We start from the raw sequence: 26,895 nt of genomic DNA on the forward strand, positions 1-26,895 counted from the left end.
ATGGGGGGTCGCTGGACATGGGTGGAGGGCAGGGGGGACATGGGGGTTGCTGAACATGGGTGGATGGCAGGGGGGACGGGGGGGTCGCTGTACATGGGTGGATGGAGGGCAGGGAAGAGGAGGGCTGCTAGACATGGGTAGATGGAGGAGAGGGAAGGGAGAGAGAAGAAATGCTGGACATTGATGGAGGCGAGGGAAGAGTGAGGAAGGAGATGAGATGAGGGAAAAGGAAGAGAGGAGAAAAGCTGCACATGGATGTAGAAAATAAGCTGGATCCACTGGACAGTCAAGTCTGCAGAGGACCAGCTTTTACTTACGGATGTAGGGCAAGAAATGAAGACGAAAGGAGAAAAGTAAGTAAATAAATAAATAAATAAATAGAAAGGAAGCCCTGGAAACGGAGTTAAGAGGACAGATAGTAGCAGAATCAGATACTGAGCCAGCATGATCGTAAAACAAAGTCAACAGATAACAAAGGTAGAAAAATAATTTTATTTTCATTTTAGTGTCTGGAATATGTCCAATTTGAGAATTTACATCTGCTGTCTTATTTTGCACTGGGTATACTGGAGCTGTAACAGCTTACATAAATTATTTATAATGAAAAAAAATCACATTATTTTCTCCTATACTAGTATAATATTTTCAATGATGTCTGTTTATATGCGCTATGGCTGGTATAAGGGGTGTGGCAAATGTGGGTGTGGCTATAATAGGGGTGGAGTCATATGTGGTGACTCTGCCCACAATGAGTACCAGCACCTTTTTTTCTACAAAAAAACCACTGAGCACATCTATGATGTGGCTGGCGGGGAACCCCAAGTCTCGCCAGCAGAAAACTCACAACAGTTGTCTCTCTCACATATGCTAGCCCCACAGTCTTCCCTCTGATGTACTCCCACCTATGCGGAAGCAGGAATTTGCATCAGAGGGAAGACTATGGGGCCAGCATTTAGCAGTGTGTATCGATTACTGCTTGCTGCCAGTGAAGACCTGCTATCTGAAAGGTACACGGCAGGGTGGGGGAGAAGGGGGTTGAAAGACCATGTGGCATATGGGCGGGCAGGCAGGAGAGGGAGATACCGAATAGCCTGTAGGATGCAGGGTGGCGTTGTTCTGCCCACTAACCTTGGGCCCAGGCCCACTCAAAACTGGGTGTCTGGTTACGCCCCTGGTGTTGAATATTGTTTTCATTATTTTATTAATGTGTTTTTATATAAACCTCTTTGAATAAACATTTTGGGGCCATTTTACTAAACTGCAATAAGCACTAATGCGTGCTTCCCACAGCTTAAAATGGCATCCCTTGGGGTGAGCTGAGGCGTCCCGCGGTACTTTTGACATGTGCGTGTGCTACTGGTGCGTCACAGTTACATTACCACTCACTAAGGGGCCCTTTAACTAAGTGGCAGCTCCACCCCCAGCGCATGGCATTTCCTGCACTAGCGGAAATATTTGAAAATATTTCTGCAGGGGGTTACCCAGAGGTAATTGTGATGCCCAGTTACCGTTAGGTTAGCGTGGATAGCGTGGTTAGCGTGGAAGCCCTTACTGCCACCTCAGTGGGTGGTGGTAAGTGCCCCCCCATGGCCTTGTGGTAAGTTCAAACTTACCGTATGGTCATTTCTTGTTCAATACTAATAATGAGCTGAAAAGTACTTAAACTATCGCAAGTCTATACGATATCAGGAAATAAATTATACTTTTTTCTATTTAAAGTGGAGAAAACAACCTCAGTAGTCAAGGCTTGGCAGCAGTGTAATAATTGCACTCAATGCCAGAGTCAGATTGACTCCGTTCTTATCACCGGTCTGAAAACTCCACTTGCGTGTAAGTAAGGGCTCTAAATGGGGGTTATATTTATCCCATTAGAGAATAATATGTTCAACACGTGATGTTAGGCAATTGCTTGAATAATAATGTTACTTAGCTTTAACAATTTCGCCCAACGGGGCTCAATGTTTCACTATTACGATTAGCTTCCTCAGGGGGCCAATATCTGTCGGCAAGTCACACTGCCTCAATTATCTTCCCACATAAACGCTGGAGGGTTAAGCTTAAGCCACACTGCTTCCCTGTTCCTCTCCTATAGTACTGCAGCTTAGCTTAAAGTGGAGTCCTCTTCTCTCCTGCAGCTCCCTCCTAGAAATCTCTGTATCTGTTTCTTTGTTCAGCCTTTTACCTGCTGCGGTAAAAAGAGCCTCACGCATGGCACAAATGGCCCCTGCCGCTAGCGCGCAGGGCCTTTTTTTTAATCTCAGCTTAGGAAAAGGGCCCCTAACTGATTAGCACAGGGTTAGTGAGTGGGCCCTTAGCACTTACAAAATAGGCAGTATTAAGAGCTTACATGGTAATTGTTGTTAATGGTCAAGCACTATCAGCAACATTAGTGCATGGCCATTAAATCAAAAAATGGAAAAAAATCAGCCATTTTTCTAGCCACGGCAAAAAGTGGACTTAGTGCGCGGAAACCCCCCCACATAAGGCCACTTTTTTGCCACTGCTTAGTAAAAGGACCCCTTTCTGTTAGTATAAGCTGTATTTAAGCGTTTAAAAAATATATAATCCTTTTATTAATCAATAAAGACATAAGGCTGCTGGCCACACTGAAGTGTTTCTATTGTACCAGCCTGAATATATTTATCCTTATTAAAATTCTTAGTATATGTACATTTTAATAAAGGTATTCAGATTGGTAAAATAAAAACATTTCAGTGTGGCCAGCAGCCAATGGCTCTTCCATTGTGCCTTTTCCCCCACTGAGCCCAAGCAACATTCCTCTCTCCTCCTTGCTGGGCCCAGTGCTGCTGGTTCATGTCATGCAGAGCCCTAGTGGGATAATTCTACTATGCACCAGCCAGTGGATCAGGCTAGCCTATAAGATGAGGTAGGTTTTGGAATCAATTAAAAAAACAAGCACTGTCTTATAATTAGGCCAATACAGTAATCTGGGGCTTTTCTTCTTCCTGTTATTAAATAGCAGGGTATACAAATGCATCATGTTTTATTGGACAATGTTTAAACAATAATTATTCGTCTACATGGCTCTTTGAAAAGTTAAGTGAACTACACATTACAAACGACGCTGCACACATTTCTATCTTTAAGGTATGAATTAATTGATCTGATTGTATACAGATTGCTGGTGCTTTTGAGAACTGAAGGAAAATTAAATTGGGTATATTTAGAGAGAAACAAAATATGGCTGGGCATGAAGCTATAATTAGACTCATATGAAAAGTGTTGAGCTAGGGGTTTAAGCATCAGCTTGCACAAGGTTTTGAAAGGCAGGGTTTTCACTGCTATACAATTGACTACAGATGTAGTGGGGGGGAGGGGTTCTTTTCACTTATTGTTGTTTGTTTCAGCATTTATACAGTGCTTGAGACTAGGGCATTTACAACAAATTGCACACAGGTACGGTAACTCCCTGGCTGAAAAAGGTTCACACAAAGGAGGTAGATCTATAGTGGGGCACCCATTTTAGGTGCCCCGATCAGGGTCGTTGTTAGGGGTGGACAACCAGGGCGATTGCCCTGGGCCCCTGTGTTACAGGGGGACCTCAAACCTACAGAAAGTTGAAAGAGCCACAGCCTGCAAGCAAGCTTTGGGGCCCACTCCCTAGCATTTGCCCTAGGCCCCATCATGTCTAATACCAACCCTAGTCCCGATGCTGCTTGGTGACAGCCAATGCTATAATAGCATCTGGGCACCCAGATTCAGTTATGGAATACATAACATAGCATCAATGCACCTAAGATTTCCACACCTGCAGTCACACCAATCTAATTTAGAAATCACAAATGAATGCAACAAAACATGCAAAGCTGCAGAAACAAAATATGACCTGGCTGTTCTCAACATCCGCAAAGCCACAAACCTACTCCGCAAAACTTATGATAACTGTTGTTTGAACCACAGCTTGCCATCCAGTATTACCCCCCAAATATCAGAAGGAGTCACAAACTGTGACCTTCCCTTCTAAGGTTTTGGGAACTAACCGCACTGAACCCTGGAAAGGGGATATTAGCGGTATAAAAGAGTTGATTTGATTTAATGATTTAAGTCCAAACGAGGTAAATGACTGGATAACCAACACACCTTACTTGCCATACCAAATCCATTAATGAATCATCAATAAACAATCATTTATGGGAGTGAAATCTGACCCGTTAGGGGGAAAAAACCCTTCTCCCCTCTCCCATGATGTCCAACATTTCTCCCCTCCCCTTTCTTCCTCCCTCTCCCTATGGTGTCCCTCCTCTGCTAGCCTCCTGAACCAAAAGAGCCCCAACTTCCACCCTCCTCCCGAACCGATGATGCTCCACCCCAGGCCTATCATATAGTCCTGGTGGTCTAGTGGAGAGTCGGAGCAGGAGCGATCCTCACTCGCTCAAGCCCATGCTGTCTTCCTCAGTCTCAAAAGATTGCTGCTGGTCACAGCAGCTATTTTGGGACTGGAGCCAGCACGGGCAGGATACCTCAGGGGAGGGAATGAAGAAAAGGAAAAGGAAGAGGAGGGAAGGAATTCCAGACACCACAGAGGAGGGAAGAAATGCTTGAATATTTGAATTAACATTTCTCCCCCTCCCCTTTTGTAGGGGAAAAATGTTATCTCGTGTTATATTTGGATGAGTTTATATTTGAGTAAATACGGTATTCTTTCCATTTTACATGTGCAAGTGGAGTGCAAATGCAGGCGTGCAGTTATAGAAATGTATTTTAAAGAGATAATTCTATAGCATTGGTGATTACATGTGTATAAGTTTAGAATAATGGCATTTATGCACATAACTGCCAAATTTCAACCTAAGCTCTGTTCTGTAAACACCTACTTAACTTACATAGAACATATTTGCAAGAGGGTATACGTATAGGAGGCGCATGGACAGGACTCAAACTTATGAATGTAACTTGTAGAATACTGTAAGTTCTGCATGTATCTGTGGCACTTAGGCCTATATGTTACACATGTATACCCATGAAGCTAGTATTCTATAAAGCAGGGTAGGTACCCATGCTCCTTTATAGAACAAGAACCTAACAAGTATCCTCTGGGAACCACATTTTGGATGCCTTATTATAGAAACTCCCTCTAAAAGGGTAGATCTATAAAGTGGGTGCTAATATCTATATATATAAAAGGCACCACTGAAGCCTCCAGCCGGAAGTGTGAAGCGCCAGAGATATCTGGTTTCCCCATGAGTGAAGGAAAACAGCACAGCACGAAATCCCACGAAACAGTGAAGGACTCAGAGGGGGGAGGGGAGAGAGATGCCCTCACTCTCTCTGTAACAAAAACACAGAACAGCAGGAAACAACACTGAAGGACTGGACTCAGAAGGGGGAGGGGGAGGGAGAGAGGGCAGGGACACACACACTCCCACATGCACACTCTGAAGAAAACCTTGCTAACCCCCGTTTCATTTGCATCAGAATCTGTTTTTATTTTTTACTAGTTTATACATAAATACACTCGTAAATGATTAGAATAATGGCATATATGCATGTATATGTGCACGCTTGTGCATAAATGCCAGAATTCCACTTATGAACTATTCTGTAAATATGCACATATTATATGTGAAGGTGAATTCAAACAGAATGTACATATTGGAATTGAGATGTTCAGGCAGTTTTGACATGCACCCTTTTCTAAAATGCATGTAGGAATTATTTATTTAGATTCTCACACCTTTTTCAGTAGTAGCTCAAGGTGAGTTATATTTGGGTACTCTGGATATTTCTCTGTCCCAGGAAGGCTCACAATCTAAGTTTGTACCTGAGGAAATGGAGGGTTAAGTGACTTGCCCAAGATCACAAAGAGCAGCCGTGGGATTTGAACCAGCCACCTCTGGATTGTAAGACCAGTGCTCTAACCACTAGGCCACTCCTCCATGTATATATGCCAGCTGTGTGCAGTAGCAGCACCTATTTTGCAAATGTCAATGTCTACAATATCAATGGAGGCAACTTGGCAATATATGTACAAGCTGTGCAAGATGTTCCTACCTGCCAATATATATTGCTCATAAGGCAGGCCAGATCTCATTCCTCTCAGGACCCACCTGTGTTGTTATAGATACGTTTCTTGTAGTCTTGTGGACTTTAGAGAGCTAGTGGCCTTCCCCTTTTACTAGTACTAGAAAAAACTGCAGATGAAGAGTCATGATAGTGATCTTGATGAGGGTCCAAGCTGCTAGGAGGCAGCCTAAGCTGACAACACTGGGGCCACGCAGGCAGAGATGGCACAGGAGGCTGCAGGGAAGCCCATTCAGGAGGAGTCTGCAGCACAACTAACAATTGATAAGGATGTTCCCAGCCAGGATGGGCAGCAGCATCCAGGAGATGAGTCCTTGGCCCCTTTATCCCCATTTCTTGATGATGTTCCAGTGTATGGGGTCTCGGTAGGTGAGCAAACAGGAAAATCCTCTACGCAGAGAGTACAACCAAATAAAAGTAGAGGCTGGCCAACAGACACTGCAACCCAGGAGATGGTGCTTAAAGAACTCTTTATTTGCTGCTTGGATAAAAGGACCCGACATGGTCCGTGTTTCGGCACAATCAAATGCCTGCCTCAGGGGTCACATTAATGTTCAAGAAAGTTCTGAACAAATAAAATTGCCCAAAGAATTCTGTTCAAGAGAAAATCTAAACACACAGCATTACCCAAGAAAATCAGAAGATAAAGATTCCAAAGTTGCTGCAAAAGAAAAACTGTAAAACATATCCTCGCAGTAGTCTCTTAAATGAGGTGCGGGGAACATTAAAAAGAAGAAATAAAAACTGAAAAAAATATATACATAGCAATCTCAAAACTTACCCTCACTGCAGGGCTAAGTGTACAAACCCAAATAATCCTCCCACGCTCAAACTTGAAAAATTTGAGTCTATCCAGTCATCAGTTTCAATATGTTAAAATGCATCAAAAATATATAATAAGTCTATCCAGTGTGTCAGTTACAATATGTTAAAATGAAACACTACTACTACTACTTAACATTTCTAGAGCGCTACTAGGGTTACGCAGCGCTGTACAATTTAACAAAGAGAGACAGTCCCTGCTCAAAGAGCTTACAATCTAATAGAAACAGAAATCTAATAGAAACAGAAATATATCAAAAAATATAATGCTGTGCTTCAAACAGTTCCCTAAAAGAAGGGCAGGAAACGCAGAAAAACTGAGAAAATTGGAAGATAAAAACTATTACAGAAGAACTTGTTTTTTGATAATTGTGGGAGTTTGGAAATTCAAGGCACAACGTATGCATGATAAAATACACATGGGGATTTCAAAGTGAAATCCCTGCGTGCTCTTTACTTTCCTGTGGCAAAAATCACATAGGAAATGGCAAGCTAAAACAGTTACTACAAATTGAAGTTAGAACTCTGATTGGAAGTAGGATGCATGATCATGTTCACTTATGTTATATGCAATGTTCTGTTTTCATAGTTTAGCATATTTGTATAAATTCTTCATTGGTTCTTTTCTAGTGAGTTTGTGGACTGGTTAATGGAAATTGGGGAGATACAGAAGCCAGAAGAGGGAGTTCACCTTGGCCAAGCACTACTGGAAAATGGCATAATCCACCATGGTAAGAACAGTGTTGTAATTTACATAGCATTAACACGTGCAGCCTAGTCAGGGGCGGCCCGACCATTAGGCCACCTGAGGCGGGGACCTCGGGCGGCACTCTTCAGGGAGCGGCATCTCCCCACTCTTTGGGGAGCGGCATCTCCCCACTCTTTGGGAAGTGGCATTTTCCCCTTCCTTCCACCACTCCGTTCACGGCATTTACCTGTTTCATCAAGTTCCAAACCTGGCAGTAGCAGCAATTCCCATACGCTGTCCTGCCACTGGCACCCACCTCTTCCCTTTACTGTGGCTGCTTCTCTGATGTAACTTCCTGTTTCTTCAGAGGCTCAGGCAGCCACAGTAAAGGAAAGAGGCAGGTGCCAGCGGCAGGGCAGCGTATGGGAATCGCTGCCGCTCCTAGGTTTGGAACGTGATGAAACAGGTAAATGCAGGGGAGGGCGGCATCTCGGACTGAGGGGCAGCATCTTAGCTCTGCCTCAGGCAGCATCTTGCCTTGGGCCAGCACTGACCCTAGTCTTTCATTATTAATCCTCATGTAATTGAGCATAGTGAAATTAGTATTCAATAAGCTTTTGTAAGCTTAACCGCCAGCCCATCAACTTCTATTTTTATTATTGCCATCTCAGACGGAGCTGAATTAACCCTATATTGGACCCTAGGCAAATAGATATTTGTGGGCCCCCCTACCATGTACCCTCATTTGCTTCTTTCCTTAGCGTCCCTCCGGACCGGACCAGGATTGGACTGATGGGTTGTGCTCGCCTACCAGCAGGTGGAGACTGAGAAAAACTCTGACTCTAGAGAGCCAATAGGAGCCCTGGCCATGTGACCTTAGCCTCAGTATTTTCTCAGTCTCCCAGCAGGTAGGAAGCGAGCCCATTAGTCTCTCTCTTTCTCTTTTAGAGGTTTACAATAAGAACAGCATTGCTACCTCTTCTTCTGTGCCTAGGAATTCTCTGTTAGACGCTGGTCAGGTAGGGACTTCTTTTCCTTTCTTTTACAGCCTCTGGGGGTGTCAAACTCGGATGTCTCCGGGTCCCTCCCCCCTTCCTCCCCATCTCCCATACATAGCTGGGAAGGACTACCCTTTGTTTAGAAAGGTGTATGTCTTTGGGAGAGGCAGCCACTATAGAAAATTAAATCTGATAAGCTACATCCCCCGGCTTCTAACGAGCAGACAGCTATGTGTTGTTCTATTACTCTTCAGCTGAGTTTTCCCCATTACTTTAACGAGCAGGCAGCTCTGGTGGCTGTTTTAGGTGTCTATATTATCTAGCTGGTTAAAAAAAAAAAAAAAAAGAGGCAGCAGTAATTTGGAGGAGTTTAGGTGTAAAAAAAAAATGAAAGACAACTTGTCCCCACTGACTGAATGAGCAGACAGCTCTGTTTGCATGGGAATGCTGTGAGTCAGCTGTGTAAAAAAAAAAAAAAAAAAAAAAAAAGAGTAAGCGGCAGCATTTTGTTTTCAGCCCTCTTTGAGTTGAGCTGTATTTTATTTAGCACTGCCGTTTGTGTTCTTCCCTTAGCGGTTTGTTCGGCGGAGCAGGGCTTAAAAAAAAAAAAAAAAAGAGATTTTGGCGCGAATCGGGTACGCGCGTGCACGCGCACGCGCGTTACCGTCATGTCCGAGAAGCTGAGACGCGCTGTATGCCAGCGTCGGGGATCTCCTCTTCCGGCTCCTGTAAATATTGTGCGCCGCTGGGGGGTGCGTCGGGACTTTCTTTTTCGCCGTCTTCGGGCCGTTTGGGGCTGATCTTTCTCAGGAGTCGCCTATGTTCTTTAGGGGGGTCATTTCTTTGCTTTTTATGTTTTTAATGTTGAGTAGCTGGTTGCTGTAGCCTAATAGTCAGCACTACAGTCTCTGAAGCTGCTACTACTACTGTTTATCATTTCTAAAGCGCTACTAGAAAAACGCAGCGCTGTACACTTGAATATGAAGAGACAGTCCCTGCTCCTCAGATCTTACAATCTCATTAGGACAGACAGAACAAACAAGAGATAAGGAGATTTTAAAGTGAGCAGGTTTAAAATAAGGGTCCTGAACAGAGTGAATAAGGGTTAGGAGTTAAAAGCAGCATCAAAAGGTGGGCTACAGAACTGGGTGCAGGTCCCAGTTTTAGTAATTTATTTCTCTTTCTGGGACTCCTGTATGTCTGTGTCCCACTATATATACATTACTTGGCCAGCCTGTTTGATGTTTGTTTCTTTATAATCTCGGGTGGCGTTTGTCTGTGGGCTAGGAGCCAACTTTTCAAAATTATTGGGGGTGCTAAGTCCAATGAAAATGACCCCTCCCTGGACATATACATGAGTTTTTCTCAATATCGGGGGTGCTCAAGCACCCACAGCACCCACAGAGTCGGCTCCAATGTGACTGTGGGAAGGTAGTTCACAGTTGTGTTTTTTTTGTTATAGCATTTTTCGAAAAGGTTTATTTATTTATTTATTTATTTGCATTTGTATCCCACTGCCGCGTGGCAGTGCGTTCCAGAGTTGCGTGCTCTTGTAGGAGAAGGTTGATGCATGTAGTACTTTATACTTTATGCCTTTGCACTTAGGTTGCTTTCCATACCAGGATATTTCCTATATGTTAGCTGTACGTTTGTTCTTCCACAGGCATGGGGGCAGTAAGGATGTTATCATAGGTACATGCCACTCTCACCTGTTTAACTTTGGGTCATGAAATCATAATTGCAGGCTACTCTTACATGACAGTCATTTTCTTATTTCCTCTGTCCAGGAGTTCTTGCGGTTTTATTTTTAGATGGTTATGCTTTTCATTTCGCCTCCTTTCTCTATCGCTCTCACGGCAAGGCATGTGAAGTAGGGGTTCCCTACATAGACTCTTGGATCTTAGACCATTTTCTCTCTTGATTCTTCCGAATGCAATTTTAATTTCTAGTTCCTAAGAATGGATCTCCCTTCCTCCTATTTGGAATCTCACTGCCGTCATCCGCACTCTCAATGTCTCAAATCTTTATCACAAGAACCTAGTTCCTAAGAAGGAATTTTCCTTCCTCCTATTTCAATTCTAAATGCTGTCAAGAGCGCTCTCAAAGTCTCAAGTCTTTTTCATGAAAGCCTTCGATCCATAGTGAAGCTTCGTGCAGCACATTTTTTGATACAAACTTTTCTGCATATTTCTCTTAGGAGAGTTTCTGAGAAGGATAGAGCCCGGTGTGAAGGAAGCTAAGCAGGGTCCGCCCGGGCTGGGTCCTGGAAGGGTGACCAGCTCACAATGTGCAATAATGTCCCTTCACAACACTGTTTTCCAGTCTCTAAAAGTTCATCATAGTTATGCTACCCCTCAGAAAAGGGGAGATTCTTCTTCACTCATGGCGAGTCAGCTAGCTATTTAAAAAACAAACAAAAAAAAACAAACAAACAAACAAACAAACAAAAAAAAAAACTCTTGTCGACAAGTCAGCAAGTCGCAGACCGAGAAGTGCAATTTTTATGGTTCTCAGGATGCCTAGTACTGGTGGTCAAGAGTCGTCTAAATATTTCGCAGTCTCCACAATATTTTGGGGTTACATGCGACATAGTTGCAAGGTTTTTTTCCCTGGGCAATTGCCTTTTGCAGTCTCATGAGCTGCACTCCCGTGCTCTTTATCTTTTTGAGTGTTCTGAAGCATTTGCAGCTTCCCTTTTGTTTTTTTTTTCCCCGAGACTGCTGCTCTTCTTTTCGGCATTAGTTGAGTAGGACATTCCTCCTGGCATTTGGTTTTACTTCCAGGACTACCATGTGGTCTCTTTACTTTGCAACTTAATTTTTTCCTTCTTGGCTCTTGGCATTCGGTTTGCTTTCAGGATTACCATGTGGTCTCTTTACATTGCAACTAGGGGACTGTCAGTCGCTCTCGGAGCAAGGAGGTATCCCTGAGGGCTAGCGTTTTATTCTGAGCACTCTGTCTTTGGTCAGCATTGTTGCCATGTTATGTTAGTCCGGAATGCTCTTTCTGTACTCTCATAGGACTGTTATCATCTTAGGTTACTTCAAAGACTCAATCCTGCTCTCTGGCAGGACTGTTTCTAGCTTATGTTCTTTCAGAATGGTCTTCGGTCTCCTGGTAGGTCTGTTGCCTTCTTAGGCTACGTATTGAGGCCCCTGGTAGATCTCTGGTCTTCTTGTGTATTGAAGGTACATCCTTTCCTCGGACAGTTCTACTATCTGGTCATTCTGTTTCTTTACAGGGCTTGCATGTGCCCTCCTTTACACGATTGACATGTATGTCATTTTATTTTTGCATGTTTTCACTTTTCTCTGTAAGCTGCCTAAGGGGTAATCTAGCGAACAGTGCAGTGAGATGTCATCGGGGAGGCCCAGCTTCGGTTCTCACTCTGACTCTAATCGTCCTGCCTCCTAGGTGGGTTCACATCCGCACTGACGTTTGGTTTATTTCATGGCTGATGTCTGTTTTATTCAAGGGGAGTCATTTGTATGGATCTACCATCTGACCAGCCCTGTAGCATGCCATCCCCTTCTGGCATGGTGGCCTTCTCTTCAGGTCGGGCATTTCGCTTAGATATTTGGATCTCAGGGGCGTAACCCTTATGTTTTTTGTTTTTCCTTGCAGATATACCAGGCTGCCTTTTAGGTTGTCATCTTGACTTTTTATGGAGCCGAGGGGGTTTTCTGTTTTCTCTAGAGGACCTTCTCTCTGCCCCAGTCCGGCCTCTTTGTTTCTCTCTTGCTCAGGCTGGTGCATGCTCTCAGTCTGGGACAGGCATTCAGCCTTGCTAAGCAGGATGGCATCTTTTGTAGTTGCAGTATTCTCTTCTCAGCTTTTAGCCTCTGTGCCTTAGTGACATTGTCAGAGGGACAGGGTGTTATTCTTCGCACGATGATTCAAAATCATCTTGTTTCCTTTAAGGTTTCTTTCTCCTTTCAGACACTGTTGTTAGTAGCCATGGCTTCAGCTAGCAGGGTCAGGACTGCAAGTTTCTCTCTTACAGGTTTTCTTTTTTTCCAATCAGCTAGTACGTCTAGGTAAGAGGTACTTCTTCACCTGGGTATTTCTTTTTCACTCTACCTTAGTTTCCCATTTTTCATCTTTTCCAATCACTTTTTTCTTACTGGTCTGGACTCTTCTACTGGCGTTCAAGATCACAGGAAATTATATGCTTTATATATGCTTTACATATTAAAACAGATCTTATATATTTAGAGAACTGTTACAAGCTATTTGGTCCTTCCTTTTGGTACTTCTAGTCAAGGTAAGGTTGCCATTGTTTCGGCCTCACTATATCTCGACGTATTAAGGAATTCATACCTTCTATTTGTCTACTCACTGGGGGACAATTTCCTGAGAGTGTTATAACATATGCTCCATCTTGAGAAGCGGGGTTCGTTCCTTCGCACAGCGATTTTTGGTGCACTAGGTGCACATTTTGTACGGTGCCATTTTGAGCTTATCTTCATTCTCTTTTGATTGATATACACTCTACATGTTCATTGTTGCCAGGAGGTGATCTATGCAACTCGGAGATGCTTAGGGGTTTGAAAGGGTCCCTCCCTTAAGGTTACTGCTTTGGTACTTCCCATCAGTCCAATCCTGGTCCGGTCCGGAGGGACGCTAAGGAAGGAGAAATTAGATCTTACCTGCTAATTTGCTTTCCTTTAGTCCCTCCGGACCGGACCAGGCCCCTCCCATATTTTGTCACTTTTTCAACGGGGTATTAAAAAAAAAAAAAAAAAAGACGCTTGTACATATATAGGACTTTAAGTGGACCATGCCACGTCTCTGGTCGGAGTTGCTGGTGGGTTCAGTTGCTGGAATATATGTGTATGTATGTATTTATATATCTATCTATATATGTATGTATATATTTATATATCTATATATGTATAGAACTTTGAGGTCCTTAGCACTTCTGTGCTGAGAGTTGCTGGTGAGTTCTAATTCAAGTGAGCCATACCACTTCTCTGGTAGGAGTTGCTGGTGAGCTTTCCTACAAAAGGGACATACCACTTCTCTGGTGAGAGTTGCTGGGGTACCCAATTGCTGGTATATATATATGTGAACTTTTAAGTAAGCCATGCTAGTATATATATGTGAAACTTTAAGTAAGCCATACCACTTCTCTGGTGAGAGTTGCTGGTGAGCTATAAGACAAGTGAGCCATACCACTTCTCTGGTGAGAGTTGCTGGTGAGCTATAATACAAGGGAGCCATACCACTTCTCTGGTGAGAGTTGCTGGTGAGCTGTAGTACAAATCGGGCCATACCACTTCTCTGGTAAGAGTTGTTGGTGAGCTCTGATACTTGGCATTGCCGAGTGCTTTGTGGCTGCTAGGATTCCATACGGCACAGATGGTCTTTCTTTCTTTCTTTCCTGCTTTGTTATTTAAATACTGAGGCTAAGGTCACATGGCCAGGGCTCCTATTGGCTCTCTAGAGTCAGAGTTTTTCTCAGTCTCCACCTGCTGGTAGGCGAGCACAACCCATCAGTCCAATCCTGGTCCGGTCCGGAGGGACTAAAGGAAAGCAAATTAGCAGGTAAGATCTAATTTCTCCTTTCTCATTCACCCAACAGTGTCATAGTCACTGTTTCCCAGATCTTCATTCACGGCCTTCCTCCCCCCCCACCCCCGCCACTTCACCAGAAATAGTAGGGAAAACTGCAAGGTCTAGTTGAGGTGGCAGCAACAGAGATGCCAAGCCTAACTCATTAGGAATGTGTCATACTTATTCAAAGGCTTTCCCGCAAGCAAAAGAGAAGAAAGGCCAAGTGGCACAGCCAATAGGAAGAAAATTGAGCACATCTTCCATTGAACTTTTCTTCTCCTTGCCCTATCCATTTTACCTGTACCTACAAGTACATGTGCACTGATGTCAAAGAAAAGCAAAAATCATTGTATGCTGCTTTTTTCATTTACAAAACAACATTACACTTAAATTTCTCTAAATGTATACCACGAAAGCACCATCTAGAAATTCTCACTATTTGACCTTCAATCTCACTCTTTTTGGGATGTTTTATTCATGGTATCTTGCAGTATTAATAACAGAGCATGAAGATTAGGCAAGCTCATGCTTCAAATGGAATGGCTTAATGGTTAGAGCGGAAGAGCTGCCGAATGGCCCAATTTTATTCCAGTTCTGGATTTCTGACAACCCTCTGCTTGTACATTATGGGACCAGTAGCACTGATTTCAATGGCTAGAATGGAGGACTACATAACTGAACTGGGATGCAAGTTCAAAGACTGGACTGGCCAAAAATTCTCTTCCTAAAGCTGGGTAATTTGGCAACTCTGAAGAATCAGACAATATTGTATCCAGTCACCCTCCATTGCCTTTGTTACAAACCAAAGATGCCAAAGGAAGACTGCACCAAAGAGAGATCTACTGGCATTGTGTCTGAGATATAAATTTGCAAATTTTGACATGTGAAAAAAGCTTCTTAAGTGGAAAAAAGGAAAATAAAATGAAATAAAATGAAATGAAATGAAATGAAATTTAACTTTCATTGAGTTTCTGAAAGGATATAGACAGAGTGGAGGCAGCATTAGGGCAGTTTTCAAAATGAATTTGCCTAGGTAAAGTATCCCTCAATATTCAACTAGAGGCGGTCAGCATTTTTTAAAAGTGCTGATCACCGTTGGCTAAACTAGCTGGGCCATATCTGGGCGCTGTATTGAATATCTAGGCAAGACCATCCAAGAGCTTAATGCTTGCACTTACCTGTGTCCAGCCAATATTCAGCCAGGACCCACATAAGACGCTTCTCTGGATCCAGGCTGAAAATATTGACCAGGACTGGATCAGGGAATCATATCCCCCCCCCATCTCTTCAATTTCCCTCCACACCAAATCTCACAATCCACCCTCTGGTTCTGACCCTCCCCTGGTTCCAGTCCTCCTTCTGCCCAATCTCATAACATAAGAACGTAAGAGTTGCCATACTGGAACAGACCGAAGGTTCATCACGCCCAGTATGTTCCATCAGTGGCCAATCCAGGTCACAAGTATCTGGCAAGATCTCAAAAGAGTAAAACAGATTTTTTGCTGTTTATCCTAGAAATAAGCAGTGAATTTTCCCAAGTTCATGTTTAATAATGGCTTATGAACTTTTCTTTTAGGAAATTATCCAAACCTTTTTTAAACCCTGCTAAGCATTCTCTGGCAATGAATTCCAAACTTTTATTACATATTGAGTGAAGAAATATTTTCTCCAGTTTGCTTTAAATTTACTACTTTTTATTTTATTTTTATTTATTTATAGCATTTATACCCCGCTCTTTCCCGCTCGATAGCAGGTTCAGTGCAGCTTACTTAGTAGCTTCATTGCATATCCCTTAGGTTTAGTAAGTTTGGAAAGGGTAAACAAGTGATCTACGTCTACCCATTCCACTCAGCTTAGTATTTTATAGACTTCTATCATATCTCTATGCAGCCATTGCTTCTCCAGGCTGAAGAGCCCTACATGCTTTAGCCTTTCCATACAGGGAATTGATCCCATCTCCTTTATCATTTTTGTTGCCCTTCTCTGTACCTTTTCTAATTCCACTACATCTTATTTGAGATGAGGTAACCAGAATTGCACATAGTATTCAAGGTGTGGTTGCACCATGGAGAGATACAAAGGAATTATAACATTCTCATTTTTATTTTCCATTCCTTTCCTAATAACTCCTAGGATTCATAGTAAGAGGGTTTCAACGTATCATCAAGAATGATACTTAGATCATTTTCCTGTGTGGTGATGCCTAATGTGGAACCTTGCATCACTTTGCACTTGCTGGTTATGTTTTCAAAGTAATTGTTAGTATGACAAAATGTTAATGAAATGGTAGAGAAGAAAAGCAAACTGCACTGGCAAAAAGAACAGAAATCAAAGAAGAAGATGGTCTATTTCAAATTAGATAAGAAGGTAGGCTGTTGTGAAACTAGATGAGATATGAGAGCATTTTAAAAAGAGTAGAAAGAAGCTGTTAAATGTACATCCACTGGCAGCTGGAAAAGAAATGAAGCAGAGTTATGTAAGGACAAAAATTTGTTGAACAACAGAGAATATGGGATGGCAGCTATAACCGACATAGAAGATGGTTAATATTTGAACCATGAGAGAGATCTTAAAACAACAAAGGCAAGAAAAAATGTGGTAGGCAGAATCATTTGACACTAGTTAAAGATAAGAAAGAGACCGAAAGAAGGATGACCAGCCCTTAAGAGAGTGACAGATGCTGCAGTCTGAGTTGCTCTTTTCAGGCAGCTTGTGAGTGAAAAAGAGGGGACTAGATACTTTTGAAATATTTGATACAAGAGATTCTGGTCTGTATGGTCTCCTGAGATGTGAGTCAAGGTTGATTGCCAAGACCTTGCCTCACGAGGGCAATTGAAAAACATTATCACACAAAGAATCTGGTATGGAATGTAAGCTTTGTTTTTGAACCATGATAGCTCCTCTAAACACTGAAATGGAAAATTACATAGACTACTCAGTTTAGCAGATTTATGGCTCTGAGACAGCTTCAGCCTTGATTTATATCTTAAAACATGCTCTTTAACATTTATCCGTTTTAAATACAGTGGCCCTGATATTCAGACTGCGGGAGATAGCCAGGCTGTCTCCTGTGGTCCATGCTGAACCCAAATGTTCAATGTCGGGCTGCTTCTGGTGACTGGCATTGAATATCCGGGTTTATTTCAGGCAGTTTGAAGATAACGGGCTTTGTTGATATTCAGACATAGCCAGTTATCTTTAAACCGGCCAAAGGTATGCCAAGGTTTGACAACACCAGATATGACCACCACACCCGGTTTAAAAATCGGTGGCTAGCTGGTTATATTGCGTGATACAACCAGTTATCTACCAGCCACTAACCTGGATATTTAGTGGAGGATAGCCAGTTATCCCTCGCTGAATTTTGGCGGTTAGCTAGTTAGGCGTATTTAACCGGTCAGCATCCATTCTGACTGGTTAAATAGCACTAAATAGAGGGTGGAGTAAAAATATTTATAAAAATGAATCTGGCCGATATTCAGCAGGTTGGCTAAGTGCTGCGAACAGCGCTGAGCTGTTTCCGGTGACCGTAATTGATATGTGTATGTATATATATATATATTTTTGCTGGCTTAATCTTAACTGGCCAAGTTAATATTCAGCACTGGCGAGGTAAGTTTATAGCGGCCAAAGATTAGACTGATATTTAGGCGGTCTGATTTGGCTACTAAACTTAGCCAGTGAAATGCTGAATATTTATAGCTAGCTGGTTATATCATGCAATATCTCTGAAAATTGTGCATGCAAATTTGGGTATGCGCCCAATTTTCATTTGCAATTCAATTGAATAATGAGCTAATCAACACCAATTTTTGGCTTTTTAACAAGCAATTATTAGCATTAATTAGATTTAATTGGGATGTATATGTGTAAATTTAGGCATGGGATTCACACCTAAAATTTATGCGCAAATTGAAAAAGGGGGCACAGAAGTGGGCAGGTCATGGGCATAATGGGGGCATTCCTAAAATTTACGCACATTGGGGGAGATTATATATATGGCACCTAAAAAATTGGCGCTGAAATCAGTGCCAACTAAGAGTATTCTATATTAGCGCCTAGATTTAGGCGCTGATTATAGTACTTAGTTGATATCTCAGCACCTAAAACTATGTGCGCCCATTTACAAGAAGGAAAATGTAGTGTAAATCCTGGCGTGTAGATTTTCACGCACTGGGCCATATTCTATAACTAAATGTGTAAATTTCAGAATGCCCACAAAATGCCCATTTCCCCACCTATAACCATGCCCCTTTTTGCCTGTGCATGTTAGAAGCTCAGCGCACCTTGTTTTTAGAATATGCTTAGCTAGTTGTGCACGTCAATTCGAATCTGTGCCAATTAGTGCTCATTGTTGCTTGTTAAGTGCTGTTATCAGTGCTCATTAGCTTGTTAAACTTGTTACGTTACGTGCATTGTTATTGAATCCACATGGATTGTGGCACGGATCTCTAGGCATGCTATATAGAATCTGGGAAACGTTTATAGAATAACTAGTAAAAAAAGGCCCGTTTCTTAACGCAATGAAACGGGCGCTAGCCATGTAACGAGTTCCTGCCATTAATGTTTCCACGGTTGTATTCTGAATATAATTGTTGTTTACATGTGTAAGATTTCTTTATATACAATATTTTTTGTGAAAACTGTGTTACAATGTGGTAAAAGGTTTCCTTGTTCAGGCCCTTCAATCAGTTTAACAATCACATCAGAAGAGCTCCTTACTCGTGAGAATGCAACATACAGTTGCCCATGTGAGAGACTGAGAGTGACAGTGTGTTTTACAGACAGTGTAAGAGAGAGATACACAGAGTGATTGAGTGTGTGTGTGTGTGATGTCTGTGTGTGTGTGTGTGTGTGTGTATGTGCGTGAGTGACAAAGTGATTAAATGTTTGTCTTCCCTTCCGTTCTGTGCATTTGCCTCCACTGATGTTTGTACCTCCCTGTATATGATTGTTTGTTAGAGATTCTATCCACTCCACTTCCCTCCTCCAAGTTCCGTTCTGTCTGATTGATTCTTCGTTCCTGTGACGTCGCGTTTGTTTGCTTGGCAACTATGCAGCATTCCATTTCCTTGACGTGAGGACGGGGACAGTGAGAGCCAATGAAATGCTGAACTACAGACTTACGAACCCTACACTGCCACAGTGCCACAGAGTCAGCTTCAGAATGTTGGAGGTGCTTTTTATTATATAGGATGGGGATGTAAATCTAATTTAGGTGCATTCTTTTGCACCACGTTTCAGTTGGTAGAAATGTCCATGCCTAAAGTTAGGCATGATTCCCGGGCATAAGCGCTATACTATAAACAGCGCCAAACTGTAAGCTCATATTATAGAATAGTGTGTTTTTTGACACTATATATAGAATCTAGCCCTAAGCGCTAATATTCAGTGGAGATAACAAGCTATCCTGTGCTGAATATTAGTACTTAGCTGGGTAAGTGCTATTTAACCGGCCTGGAGTCATTCCTGGGTGGTTAAATAGTGCCGAATATCAGTTAGAATATCCCTACTTGATCAAGATGAACCTCATTGTATACTTAGGGCCCTTTTTACCAAGCTGCAGCAAAAGGGGGCTGGTGCTGGCATTGGTGCGTTTTTACATGTCATGTACCCTACATCAAAGAAAGCGGCGTCCTCGGGCTGCGCGGGGTCCTGTCGACACGCACACTTGACTAGCACTGCCTGAGCCATGTGTGTGTAGTCCTCTCTGGGTTTGTTCAGAGAGCGGTGGTTGCAGGCTCCTTAATTGCTTTGCTTCCATGCATCTGTTTCTGCTCTCTCTCTCTGCCTGGCTTCCAGGCTCCTTGATTGCTTTGCTTCCACCCACCTGGGTCTGCTCTTCCTCTGCCTGGCTTCCCTTGCTTCTCTCCTATTGGTCTTCTGGTTCCTTCTTCCCCTGCTCTTGTCCTATGGCTGTGCCCCTTCCCCCTGCTGATGTCAGATGCCAGCACTTTATCAGCTGAGCTCTCCCTGGACTCCATGCTTCAGCTTCTACTTTGGTAGGTGTTTCTAAATCTGTAGTCTGCTTCTTATCTACTGGTCCCTCGTTGCTGACTTTGCCTGTACCTGGATTACCCTTCTGCCTGCCGCCTGCCTACTGACTTGCCTGTACCTGGATTACTCTCTTGACCTGCTGCCTGCCTGGCCGATACATTCATCACCCCACTTCCAGCTCCGTCCCATAAGTCCTGCAGGCCACCCGCACCTAGGGGCTCAACCTTTGGGGAGCAGCGGTCAGCGCAGGTGAAACCCGGGGTTGTACAGCCGCCAAGCAGAACCTGGTCCGAGTACCGGGCTAAGCAGCGCTCTACTTGGTAGAAGAACTCACAAGTCTGGCACATGTGTGCCGAGGCTCCCCTTTTACCGCAGCTGGTAAAAGGGAAGTCTCATCTTCCTGCAGAAAATGGCCCTGTGGCAAGTAAAGCACTTGCCGAGCGGTCATTTTGGGGTGAGCCCTTACTGCTACCCATTGAGGTGGCAGTAAGGGTTCCTGTGTTAACCTGGTGGTAACCGGGCAGCACGCAGCACAGCCCAATTACTGCCAGGTACACTCCAGCGCTACAAAAATAAATACAATTTTGTAGTGCCAGAAATGACGGCACGCTAGGTGAGGGAAGTACCTCTGGGCTGCTGCGGAAGCCAAGCGGTACTTTCTGTATAGCGAGCAGTAAGCCCGCATTGGGCTTACTGCCTCTTAGTAAAAGGAGCCCTTAGTTCTTTTTATCTCTCTTCCAAGTATTTAACATTAAAATGTATTTGAGAAAATGATGTTATTCACACATTGTAGGAATAATCAAAAACACAGAGGAAGCTATAGCAACTTAATTCTCTTTGAATTTAATAATGATTTTAGAATGCATTTTTCATGTTTTATTTTCTAAAAAAAGACTGAGTGGTTTCTTTTTATGACACTTAGTTAAAATTTAATGCCAAGAAGTGTAGAGTGATGCACTTGGGGTGCGGAAACCCAAAAGAAAGATACCGGATAGGAGGGTGTTGGTGTTGGTGTTGGAGGATCTGAAGGTGAAGAAACAATGCGACAAGGCAACGGCCATGGCCAGATGGATGCTAGGCTGTGTAGAGGGGGGCATAACCAGCAGAAGAAAGGAGGTGTTGATGCCCCTCTATTCTCTTCCTTTGGAGTTCAGCAATGCTATTAAAAACCTACTTATTTGCTATTTACCTCAGCTAGCTAGCTAATTGAAATTATTTGTGATGGATTAAGTTAGCCTTGATGGATTACGGGGCTCATTTTCAAAAGAGAAAAACGACCAAAAAGTGGCATAAATCTGCATTTGGATGTTTTTCTCACAAAAACATCCAAATTGGTATTTTCAAAACCAATTTTTAGATGTTTTTCTATGAAGTCCATCAGAAATGCATTCAAATCATAAGGGAGCATGATAGGGGCAGCTAAGGGTGGGATCTGGGCATTCCTAACATTTTTCTTCCATAATGGAACAAAACAAAAAACATCCAGGGCAATAAGTTGGATGTTTTGGTCTAGACCTGTTAAGCCACATAAAAGGCTACAGATGACCACTGAAGGGAGTCAGGGATGACCTCCCCTTACTCCCCCAGTAGTGACTAACCCCCTCCCACCCCCCCAAAAATGTGATTTAAAACATTACTTACCAGCCTCTATGCCAGCCTCAGGTGTTATACTCAGGTCCATTAGAGCAGCATGCAGGCCCCTGGAGTAGTCTAGTGGTGGGTGCAGTGCACTGTAGACAGGTGGACCCAGGCCCATACCTCCCCCTACCTGTTATATTTGTGGTGGAGCCCTCTAAAACTCACCAGAAACCCACTGTACCCACATATAGGTGCCCCCTTCTCCCATAAGGGCTATTGTAGTGTTGTACAGTTGGGGGTACTGGGTTTTGGGGGGCTCAACAGACAAGATAAGGGGGCAAGTGAGATGTGTACCTGGGAGCATGTATTTGACATCCACTGCGGTGCTCCCTATGGTGCCCCATTGCTCTTCTGGGATGTCTATGTGGCCAGTCTACTAAGAATGCTGGCTTCTCCTACATCCCAATGACTTGATTTTGTGTATTTTTTACTTGGATGTTTTGTTCAAAAATGGACCAAAATGATAAATGCACAGAGCACAAAAACATCTAGTAAATAGCCATTTTCGAAAAAAAGGAGGAAGATGTTGTTCTGTTTTGAAAATGGCTATATTCCCCACTTGAATTTTGGACGTTTTTAGCAACACATCCAACGTTGGACTTAGACATCATATCGAAAATGTCCCTTTGTGAATGATATTGTATTCTTCCTAGTGCTGGCCTAGATCTTATTTTATATTGTTATCTATATTAATCAAATGGTGGTTTATGGCGGAATAGAAATGTTATTGTAATTGTAATTAAGTTTGGCAGAGGATCTGCCCAGCAACTCACTGTTTTATCAGATTTATATTATTGAGAATGGCTAAGCAGAAGAAGCTAGGCACTGATCGCTCATGAATCAAATAAGTAATAGTTTGAAAGTTGTTCTTAATTATGTCATATCTTCAGTTGTTTAATTTCAAGACATATTGGTTCTTCTTGCTATTTATAATAAGCCACCTCAGATTATTTGTTAGGACACAGTACTTCTGTTCTTCAGACTGAGTCTCCATAATGCCAGTGCAAGTTCCCTTAACATTTCATTAACCAAACACAGTGTGAGTTCATGATGTACTGCACAATAGGAGTGATTATATCAGACTGAAAGTGTGAGCCAGACATGTTCATTTCATTAGCTTGCAGATGCAGCTGTGTTCCTCCAGAAATAGATTTCTTAAAATAAAACTGAATGAAACATCTGTTCTCTTGCCTTGCAAAAGTAGGGGAAGTTTGCTTGTGCTCGAAGCAACATTCTTCAGCATTGTCTCACCAGCGCCTGCGTCACTTCTGCGGAACCTCTCTTATTATTCATTCCTACTTCAGGCTTTGATGATTCCTTGCACTGACTAGACAGATTTTTTTTACCCCTCCTTGTTAACACACTTCTATGGCTTTTTTTTTTTAATGTGCTGTGCCTTTTGCCAGCATACTAGATTCCAGTAACCAGTTTTAAAACAGTAACAAATACAGAGATAACATGGATAAATAAATGAGTCAGGGAAAAGCAAACTCTTTAGCCTGCCTTGATTTAAGTAAGACAAACTCTCCATTCTCTCAGGAAAGAATTGCAGAAGCAACATCTGGTCTTGCTGCTCTGTGAAGGTTACATAAGCCTGTTGGTCCTTCAGTGTGCTTCAGAAGAGGAAGAATTGCACATCAGTCACTTACAATATATATATATATTTGTTACATTTGTACCCTGCGCTTTCCCACTCATGGCAGGCTCAATGCGGCTTACATATTGCATACAGGTACTTATTTGTACCTGGGGCAATGGAGGGTTAAGTGACTTGCCCAGAGTCACAAGGAGTTGCCTGTGCCTGAAGTGGGAATTGAACTCAGTTCCTCAGTTCCCAAGGACCAAAGTCCACCACCCTAACCAGTAGGCCACTTCTCCACTCCAATACACATGTTGTGCCATCTTGTCTGTTTTTTAAAGGCAGATACGTGCCGTATACTCAGTGGCGTACCGAGGGTGGGGTGGTGGGGGCGGTCCGCCCCAGGTGCACGCTGCAGAGGGGTGCAGGGAGCAGCCGCTTGGATGTTGACTCCACTGGTTCTGTGCTCCCTCTGCTGTTACTTCCTGTTCCGGGGCAGAGGAGCAGGGAACCAGCAGAACCAACAGCCATGCGGCTGCTCCCAGCACCGAAAGCAGGTAGGAAGAATGCACCCGGGGGGGGGGGGAGGGGAGGATTGGAGGTGATGCGCCAGGGGGGACAGTGATGCACCAGGGGGGATGCTGCACCTAGGGGGGGGGGGGGGTCCTGCTGCACCCGGGGGGGGGGGGGGGATGGATGACGCTGCACCTGGGGGGGAGTGCGCAGTGGTGATCCACCCTGATTGGCAGCCGACCAAGGAACCCCACTGAGCATACTTGCTCACTACCAATTTCTGCAGTACTAATCAAGGGGCTGATGCAGAAAGCTAGCACTGATGGAAGCATGTACTTACTGCATCGTCTGCACAAAATTTTCTGAGTGCACAATGCAGAAAAGGGTTTTGCACAGAAGCTAACCTTCCACGAAACGTCATGTTAGACAACAACACAGAGGGGCATTTTCAAAAGTGTGAATTTGGACGTTTTACAAAGACGTGCAAATTCCAAGGTGGGGAGAAGGTCATTTTTGAAAAAGATGCATGTCCATCTTTTGTGTTCGAAAATACCACGGACGTCCTTGGATTTGGATGTTTTGCGATTTGGACGTCTTTGATTTTCGGCCTTTTTCGAAAACAAAATCGTCCAAGTCTGAAACATCCAAATTCAAGCCATTTGGATGTGGGAGGAGACAGCATTTTTAGTAGACTGGTCCCCCTGACATGCCAGGACACCAATCAGTCACCCTAGGGGGCACTGCAGTGGACTTCATAAAATGCTCCCAGGTACACAATTCCCTTACCTTGTGTGCTGAGCCCCCCAACCCCTCCAAAACCCACTGTCCCCAACTGTACACCAGTACCATAGCCCTTACAGGAGAAGGGGGGGGCACCTATATGTGGGTACAATAGGTTTCTGGTGGTTTTTGGAGGGTTCGCTGTGTCCTCTACAAGTGTAGCAGGTAGGGGGGTATGGTCCTGGGTCCACCTGTCTGAAGTGTACTTCACCTACTGTTAAACTACTCCAGGGACCTGCATGCGCTGTAACGGATCTTAGTATGACATCTGAGGCTGGCATAGAGGCTGGCAAGTAATGTTCTTCATCACAATTTTTGGGGTTGGGAGGGGGTTATTGACCACTGGGGAAGTAAGGGGAGGTCATCCCCGATTCCCTTCAGTGGTCATCTGGTCATTTCAGGCACCTTTTTGTGCCTTAGTCATACTTTATGGCTCAAAGACGTCCAAGTCTTAGGGACGCCCAAGTCCCACCTTAAATATGCCTCCGATATGCCCCCTTGAGATTATTTGGATGTCCTTCCGATGGACTTCAGAGAAAGACGTCCAAAATCGAGTTTCGATTATATCGATTTGGACGTCTCTGTGAGATGGACATCCAAATGCTGATTTATGTAACTTTCTGGACATACATCTCTTTTGAAAATGAGCCTGATACATATTAAAATCAATAGTAATGAGCCTATTAGCTATTCCGAGCAGTGCAGAAGACTTTAAGGTGAGCACAACACAGGAATGTGAATGCCAGGTCTGAGGAGGCATAGAAGGATTATAAGCACGTAAGTGTTGCCATACTGGGACAGACCAAAGGTCCATCAAGCCCAGCATCTTGTTTCCAAAAGTGGCCAATCTAGGTTACAAGTATCTGGCACGAGCCCAAAACTGTACAATACACTTTATGCTGCTGGGGACGAACCGGCTGTCTTGGTACATGTGGGTACCAATGACATTGGAAAATGTGGGAGACAGGTTTTTAGGTAGAAAGCTCAAATCCAGAACCTCTAGGGTAGCATTTTCTGAAGTGCTCCCCATTCCACGCGTAGGGCCCAAGAAACAGGCAGAGCTCCAGAGTCTTAATGCGTGAGGTGATGGTGCAGGGAGGAGGGTTTTAGATTTGTTAAGAACTGTGCAACATTCTGGGAAAGGGGGAGCCTATTCCGGAGAGATGGACTCCATCTTAACCAGGGTGGGACCAAGCTGCTGGCATCGGCATTTAAAATGGAGATAGAGCAGCTTTTTTAGCTAGAACCTGGGGGAAGGCCGACAGTCATTCAAAAATTCATGGTTTGGAACAAGGTATCTTTCAAAGATATCACCAAAACAAGGAAGATAGGGTATCTCGATAGCGAGGTTGCAATAGAGACCATAGTAGACCAGCCAGCTCATTTTTGAAAGAGAAGGGCGCCCATCTTTCGACACAAATCGGGAGATGGGTGCCCTTCTCGCACGGCCACCCAAATCAGCATAATCGAAAGCCGATTTTTTTTACGCACTCGACGGCTTTCTGTTGCGGGGACTACCAAAGTTCACGGGGGCGTGTCGGCAGGGTAGCGAAGGCGGGACTGGGGTGTGATTAGGAGATGGGCGTCCTCGGCCGATAATGGAAAACAGAAGGGCGTCCCTGAAGAGCACTTGGCCGACTTGGTCCATTTTTTCTTGCGACCAAGCCATGAAAAGGTGCTCGAACTGAGCAGATGACCACCAGAGGGAATCGGGGATGACCTCCCCTTACTCCCCCAGTGGTCACTAACACCCTCCCACCATAAAAACAGATTAAGAATACTTTTTTGCCAGCCTCTATGCCAGCCTCAAATGCCATACTCAGGTCCATCGCAGTAGTACACAGGTCCCTGGAGCAGTTATAGTGGGTGCAGTGTACTTCAGGCAGGCGGACCTGGGCGGGGGGGGGGGGTTGGGGGGCTCAGCACCCAAGTTAAGGGAGCTATGCACCTGGGAGCAATTTCTGAAGTCCACTGCAGTGCCCCCTAGGGTGCCCGGTTGGTGTCCTAGCATGTGAGAGGGGACCAGTGCACTACAAATGCTGGCTCCTCCCATGACCAGATGGCTTGAATTTGGCCGTTTTTGAGATGGCCGTCCTTAGTTTCCATTATCGGTGAAAACCAAGATTGGCCATCTCTAAGGGCGGCCATCTCTAAGGTCGACCCAAATGTTGAGATTTGGCCGTCCCCGACCGTATTATCGAAACGAAAAATGGATGCCCATCTTTTTTCGATAATACGGTCAGGGACGCCCCTTTACAGGAGCATCTTTGGAGATGGGCGCC

General features: G+C 43.8%; 1 protein-coding gene across 1 annotated transcript in view; it reads left to right on the forward strand.

Moving 5' to 3' along the window:
* PREX2 (phosphatidylinositol-3,4,5-trisphosphate dependent Rac exchange factor 2) overlaps positions 1 to 26,895 on the forward strand; it is a 523,586-nt gene that overhangs the window by 207,662 nt on the left and 289,029 nt on the right. Inside the window, 1 exon segment of the mRNA XM_030215317.1 lies at positions 7,495 to 7,595. Within this exon segment, the coding sequence (XP_030071177.1) occupies positions 7,495 to 7,595 (101 nt within the window).

Source organism: Microcaecilia unicolor, chromosome 1 (assembly GCF_901765095.1).
Source record: "Microcaecilia unicolor chromosome 1, aMicUni1.1, whole genome shotgun sequence".
In the NCBI taxonomy this organism is placed as follows: Eukaryota; Metazoa; Chordata; class Amphibia; order Gymnophiona; family Siphonopidae; genus Microcaecilia; species Microcaecilia unicolor.